General features: G+C 36.5%; 1 protein-coding gene across 1 annotated transcript; it reads left to right on the top strand.

Moving 5' to 3' along the window:
- The first annotated feature begins 3,080 nt into the window (after positions 1–3,080).
- LOC108982762 (pentatricopeptide repeat-containing protein At2g15820, chloroplastic) lies at positions 3,081–7,465 on the top strand. The gene is made up of 2 exons (XM_018954222.2): positions 3,081–3,755; positions 4,540–7,465. The coding sequence occupies exons 1-2, from the start codon at positions 3,129–3,131 to the stop codon at positions 6,415–6,417; spliced, it is 2,505 nt and encodes an 834-aa protein (XP_018809767.2). The 5' UTR covers positions 3,081–3,128; the 3' UTR covers positions 6,418–7,465.

Genomic DNA, 7,465 nt, shown 5'->3' with positions numbered 1-7,465 from the left:
CCCTCTTTAATTCCTATCTGTTCATTTTTATATTGTCTCGAATTCAGTGCAGAGTCTCACAGTAGAATGACGGAAATAGCCCTCAACTTTTGGTGAAATATAGAAGGTTGCTCAGCTGATGTTTAGGCTCAGTTTGCACTCCATCTTATCTAATTTTTATCGTAATTTTTATAAATTTTTATATAAAATATAATAAATAATTTAATTTTTTTAATTTTAAAATAATAATAATATTAAAAAATAATATTTTATTTAACTTTCAATTTTTATCTCAATTCATTTCATCTCAATTCACTATTTAAATCTAACCTCAGTATCCGCCTGTGTCGTGCACCCACAATTAGGTCTGTTCATCTAAATAGATTTTTTCTCGTTCCGGTCCGGATGACTGGATTCTGACTCGGAACAAATCCAGCCAGTACCTATATAAAAAAATTGGGGTACACTCGATATCCCTTTTTTTCGGATTGAATGTTTTTTTTTTTTCATTTCTACCAATTAAATGGATAAAAATTTAAAAGAAAAAAATATATTATGTCCAATGAATCGTGGTCAATAAACATGTAGCCTTGAATTGAAAAAATTAAATATATAGAATTTAAATGTTGCATCAATAAATATTTATAACATATAAATTTTGTTTAAAAATACAAAAATGCAAAATTTCGAATTTTTAAAAATCGATTCCAATCCAAATTCTTACCCTTTTTAAAAATCGTCCCAATCCAAAAATAAATGCAGACACGTGTTCTTATCCGCCCTTTTTTTTCTTTATGAACGTGTCTGGATTTTTTATTGCGTTTCCATTCTATAATGTCAAAACAGATTTTTTAAAAAAAATAAATAAATAAAATGAATTCCAATAAAGTGAAATTAATTGCATTGACAAGTGAATAAGGTGGGCAAGTCACGATGAAAAGACTTTTCAATTCCTGCTACCAACTTACCATATATGTATCATAATCATATATAAAATTAAGATTTGACTTAATTGTATCAATTAGAGAGGCAAGTGTGTCTCCTAACTGTATATAAATAGGTCCAATAAATTCAAGTTTAATTCTTCTAAATAAAATTACAAAATAAAATTACAAGTTTAAGTAATTGTGATTTTGTAGGACTAGAATGACCAACCATCCTATCTTAACTCAAGTCTCATGCACATACTATTAAAAAAAAAATGCACAAAACCTTTTGTTGGGACGAGACATAGAGCCCAAATTTGGAAACAAGAAAGAGGCTTTGCTCACAAAATCACTTCATTACAAAGTTTAGAAGTTGGTGACTTTTCTTTTCAAAACTATTCAAAGATAATTTATTCAAAAGTTTGGAATATACATTGCTTCAATTCAACACCTTCAATGGGAAGGATGCATAAAAAACCAAAACAGTTTGGTAAGACTTCGTATGTTTTCACAATTCTTCTCATCACATATTATCTAATTATTATAATTTTTTCAAATTCTTATACAAAATAAAATAAACAATTCAACTTTTTTAAATCTCAAAATAAAAATAATATTAAAAATATATATTATAATAATATTTTATTTAATTTTTAACTTTAATTTTAACTTATCTCATCTTCAAAAATAAAAGAACTTATTGAACAAATACCTATTTTAACTCGTTTAGATGTTAGACACAACTGAATTTAGGGGTGGGCAGCGGGGCCTCGCCCCCGCTGCCCCGCCCCGCATAGAGAAGGCCTAGCGGGGGCGGGGGGCGGGATGACCCCAGCCCCTTACATACAAAACACATATAAAAAAAAATTATTTATATATATTAAATAAATATATTGTATATAGATATACACAATTTATAAAAGACTTAAAATTATATTCAAGTCATTGGATTGCTTTAGCCTCCTAAGCCAATCTTTATATAGGAGGCCAAGACAATACAATAATCATCCTTAGTCCCACATTGCTTAAGGATGACTATTGTATTGCATTGGCCTCCTATATAAAGATTGGCCTAGGAGGCCAAAACAATCCAAAATCTAACTCTAATAAGTTTAGATTTTTTTTTTTATATTTATAAAATTTAATTTATTATTTAAATTATATTACAATTTGGGTCTAAAAAAATATTTTTAAACCCAAAAATTTTTTTTTTTAATATAATATAGTGCCTAGGCGGGGGGTGTGGCATATGGGGGTTTTTCCCCCACCCCCTGGCACCGGGGCAAGGGGCGGGGGAAAAACCCCCAACACCCGCATGGTGCGGGGCGGGGGCGCCCCGCACGTACCATGCGGATAGCACCCTTAACTGAATTCAACTCAATTTTAAATTTCATCTAATATCCAAACAAACTTTAAAAATTGTGCGATTGAGCTCCCTATGCCAAACGAAAAAATCTATATAACTAATTATTATTCACACAATCTCTATATATTATATTTTTTTTATTTTTTTTATCAAATATTTTATATATAAATAATAAATAGAAGAATTGAATTAATTTTAAAAAAATAAACTCAAAAAAGATTTTAAAAATATATTAAAAATTTTTTAAAATATAATATATGAAAGTTGAAAAAATTATGTCGCATTGCTCGATTGCCTCATGTATAGGGCACCGACCCATTTTATCGTACAAAACCTGCACACTTTTTTTATAAAGAGTTTAAACTCTGACACTTGGCACAACAGTATTGGCTTATACCGACAGCTCAATGATAATAGATTGAATAATTTTTATTTATTTAAAAATAAATTATATTTTTATTGATAATTAATATATAAATTAAATCATTATTACGTTAGCAATAATTATGCTTAAATGGATGTTATACTTGCAAAGTCACGAATAACTTTATTCTTTGTTATTTTTTTAATAATTATATTTAAAAATATTTATATCACACACTATTTATATAATATAATTTAATATGAAAGATAATTTTTAAAATTTAACTCTTACCACTTTTTTTTTTTTTTTTTATCACTTTAAAAGTCAATAAGGTTTTGAATCAACCTGGGCCTAATGATACCCACGGGCCCCAGCGGTCAGTGCCCAAAGTGGGTGCCCAAACCGTCTCGAAGAGATTAACCTGCAAAGCCTTTCGAAGCTCGAAGCCTCAAAGTCCAACCTCAAAGCAGATAAGACTTGAGAGAGCAAAGAGATGCTTCTGAGCAGAGCTCAAGACCTCCCGCCATCCTCCACTCTTACCCTCGCCTCTACGTGTACGTTCGTACCTAGCCTTTGCTCCTCGAAACCTTACCCCAAAAGCGTAATCCGTTCAATCCCCATGCGCTCCTCCCTCTCCCTTCTCCGCTCCCTCTCTTTCCCACTCTCCCACCACCGCCCACACCACCGATTCCTTTGCTCTATATTCACCCTACCTTTCTATTTGTCCCCAAAACCCCTGAAGTTTCGTACTCTCTGCGCGGTTTCTAATAGAACTTCCGTCGAACAGTTGGCGTGCGAGGCTCCACTGTCCGAAACACAGGAGAATTGGGATTTCAGTGACAATAATGAGAGTGAGGCGGCTTTTGATTTCGATAAAAATGTTGGGAATCTGGATTTGAAGCACGCCGCGGTGCCGACTCTGGACGTGAAGGAGCTGGCTGAGCTGCCGGAACAGTGGAGGCGGTCGAGGCTGGCATGGCTATGTAAGGAACTCCCCGCGCATAAGGGCGGGACGCTTGTTCGGGTACTTAATGCACAGCGGAAGTGGATGAGGCAAGAGGACGCCACTTATGTCGCAGTGCATTGTATGCGGATTCGCGAGAACGAGGCCGGGTTTAAGGTGAATTTCACAACTTTCCGTCCCCGTACCGAGGGATTTTACCATATTCCGTGCATTTAGGGTTCAATCCATTGCTGATTAGTGTCAATACTTCATTGTGGTAATTGGTGGATTTCTATTTTATATAGTGACCTATTTAAAAAATATTCAGGGTGTGATTGTGGCTCATTGTCAATTTGATGAATTTATGTTCAGGGGTCTTGAATGCTGGATGCTAAGATGTCTGATTCTTGTGTACTTAAAATCGCCCGTCTTTTTGTTGCATAGGAATTATTTTCATGTTCATGACAGTGAAATTACCCGCATAGCATCAAAGAGAAAGAAGATGACCTATTTGTTATCTCACGTTGTGGCAACACAAATAGTTTAGGAAGTAATTGAAATGTTGTTATACTACAATTATGTACAAGTTTTCTACTCACTTTTGTATTTTCCTCCTTTTCCATCCCCTTCGTTTATCACTCTCTACATTTTCCTTTTTATAATCCAAACTCAATAACAAATGAAATCACTCAGATAGGTTAGGCATGCAACTGATGAACCAGTCCAATTAGAGCTGTGGCAAACGTTTTTTTAGTACTTAAAAAAAATAGATTTCTGAACCAGTCCACCATCTAAATTGCACCAGTCCCAGAAATTTGTGGTATCTTCCTGATTTTTCCCCTCCCCCGCCATTCTTATAGCTCATGTCTCATAATAATTTGGTTGTTTTATTATTTATTCATGCAACTTGGATTTGGCTTGGATTGTTTGAGCCGCGTCTTATAACTTTTTTCTTCCCCAGGTGTACAAATGGATGATGCAACAACATTGGTATCGATTTGATTTTGCTCTGGCTACCAAGCTAGCTGATTACATGGGTAAGGAGCGGAAGTTCTCAAAATGTCGAGAGATATTTGAAGATATAATCAATCAGGGACGTGTGCCTAGTGAATCTACATTCCATATACTGATTGTTGCCTATCTTAGTTCACCAATTGAAGGTTGCTTGGAGGAAGCATGTAGCATTTACAATCGTATGATTCAGCTTGGAGGTTACCAGCCCCGACTTAGCTTGCATAATTCCCTCTTCAAAGCTCTTGTAGGCAAACCAGGAGCCTCCTCAAAGAATTATCTCAAACAAGCTGAGTTTATTTTTCACAATTTGGTGACAAGTGGACTGGAGATACACAAGGATATCTATGGTGGCCTTATTTGGTTACATAGCTATCAGGACACCGTTGATAGAGAGAGAATAACGTCATTACTGAAGGAAATGCAAAATGCGGGACTTGAAGAGGGAAAAGAAGTGCTTTTGTCCATGTTGCGTGTTTGCTCAAAAGAGGGAGATGTGGGCGAAGCAGAACGAACTTGGCTCAAACTCCTCTGTATCGACTGTGGCATCCCACCTCTGGCTTTTGTGTATAAAATGGAAGTCTATGCCAAGGTTGGAGAACCCAAAAAATCCCTGACGATATTCAGAGAGATGCAGGAACAATTGGGTTCATCCAGTGTTGCAGCATATCATGAAATCATAGAGGTTTTATGTAAGGCTCAAGAAGTAGAACTTGCAGAGTCCCTTATGGTGGAATTCATAAAGAGTAATTTGAAGCCACTTACACCATCTTATATTGATGTGATGAATATGTACTTCAACTTGAGCCTACATGATAAATTAGAGCTAGTCTTCTCCCAGTGCCTTGAGAAATGTCAACCCAATCGCACCGTTTACAGTATATACCTGGATTCTTTGGTGAAAGTTGGCAATCTTGACAAGGCTGAGGAGATCTTTAATGTAATGCGGAGTAACCAGGCAATTGGTGTTAACTCTCGATCCTGCAACACTATTTTAGGTGGATATCTGTCTTCAGGAGAGTATGTAAAGGCAGAGAAGATATATGATCTGATGTGCCAGAAGAGATACGGTATTGATTCCCCTTTAATGGAGAAGCTTGATTATGTTCTGAGTTTGAGTAGGAAACAGGTTAAGAAACCAGTAAGTCTGAAGCTAAGCAAAGAACAACGAGAGATTTTGGTGGGTCTGCTCTTGGGTGGGTTGCAGATTGAATCAGATGAAGAGAGGAAGAACCACATGCTTCGGTTTGAATTCAATGAAAATTCCAGCTCTCATTTTGTTTTGAAGAGACATATACATGAGCAATATTATGAGTGGTTACATCCATCATGTAAGCCAAGCGAAGATGCCGTTGACATACCATGTAGATTTTGTACAATCTCCCATTCTTATTTTGGTTTCTATGCGGACCAGTTTTGGCCAAAAGGAAGGCCCATGATCCCAAAGTTAATTCATAGGTGGCTATCGCCATGTGCTCTTGCATACTGGTATATGTATGGGGGCTATAGAACTTCTTCAGGGGATATTTTATTGAAGCTGAAAGGAAATCCTGAGGGTGTTGACAAGGTTGTAAAAGCATTGAAGGCAAAGTCCTTGGAGTGCAGGGTGAAGAGGAAGGGAAGAGTATTTTGGATAGGTTTTCTGGGAAGCAATTCCTCGTGGTTTTGGAAACTAATCGAACCTTATGTTTTAGATGACATGAAAGATTTTCTGAAAGCAGGTGTTGCAACCTCGGAAAACATTTCGGGAGAAACTGAGGACATGAATTATGATGATGTGTCAGAAACTGATGAAATGGCCTCTAATTGTAGTGATGATGCTTCATGACTTTTATGGACCGCCTCCTTTTATGGACTGCAAATGATGCAGAATGAGCACCGGAAAGACTGCTTCATGAAGTTTGGAGGCCTCCCCAACAATTCAGGATATCATATCCTGGGGATTTTGCATAGATGTTCGTATTCAAATAGAGATCGAGCAACTTATTTATATAATTAAGCTAGTGAAAAGAGCTTTTTCATATTCTGCCATCTTCATGCTCTAATGTTGGAATGCATCACGGCAGCCGAATGCGGAGGCCTGACTACCATAGGAGGGAACCATTCCAGAGAACCGCGATTCCCGATATGAATAGCGGGCTGCGTTGAACGAGATGGGACGAAAATGATACATTTTTTTATCAAAAAAAGGGATGGGATAATGCATGAGAGTTGGGTGGCCAGCGCCGGCCTTGACCCTATTCTGGGCTACATGATTCTCAGCCCATTGATCCTTTTCTGGGCTACATGACTGTCGGCTGCAGTTTACCTCGGGATCTGTTCATTGGGCTTATAATATTAAAAAAAAAAAATTGCAAATCTGTTTTCTCACACTGCACATGTGAAAGCCTAATACAAGATTCAATGATTGGCAATATTTGATGCAAATAATGAAGTGGGATTATGATAAAGATGCATTTTCTGAAGGACACATCTGACAAGCGGAGAATTATATGAGATGATAAGCTAAAGGGACTTTCTGGAGTGGACTTCTTCATTGGCTTCACCTTCTCAAAGCTTCTAACCTCCAATTTCATCAAGACGTGCAGAATATTGAGTTCTTTCTAATGCGAGCTCAAAAGGCATTTTTGCCCAAAAGTTATTATATTTATGCAAACCCGGTTATGAATTTGTATTTCCTTCATTTCAAAAAAGTGCAGATGGGGGGGAACTACTGACTTAGGGTAATCTTACTGCTAATGTTCCTCGTAACATACATGCACTTTCTTTTCGAAATCTTGTTGCTCGGTGGTGTTGGGGAGAGAGAATCTTTTTAAGAATTTTATAGGGACCATTAGAAAGTGGAAAGATAAGACGTTGCCACTCATGGAAAGCAA

The sequence above is a fragment of the Juglans regia genome, chromosome 13 (genome assembly GCF_001411555.2).
Source record: "Juglans regia cultivar Chandler chromosome 13, Walnut 2.0, whole genome shotgun sequence".
Classification (NCBI taxonomy): Eukaryota; Viridiplantae; Streptophyta; class Magnoliopsida; order Fagales; family Juglandaceae; genus Juglans; species Juglans regia.
This window is presented reverse-complemented; position numbering and strand designations above follow the sequence as displayed.

What these genes read in the sequence shown, in the direction of transcription:
- LOC108982762 (XM_018954222.2), top strand. Translation starts at nt 3,129, where the DNA reads ATGCTTCTGAGCAGAGCTCAAGACCTCCCGCCATCCTCCACTCTTACC. An exon ending in AGAACGAGGCCGGGTTTAAG is followed by an intron (nt 3,756 to 4,539) that starts GTGAATTTCACA and finishes TTTCTTCCCCAG; the next exon opens with GTGTACAAATGGATGATGCA.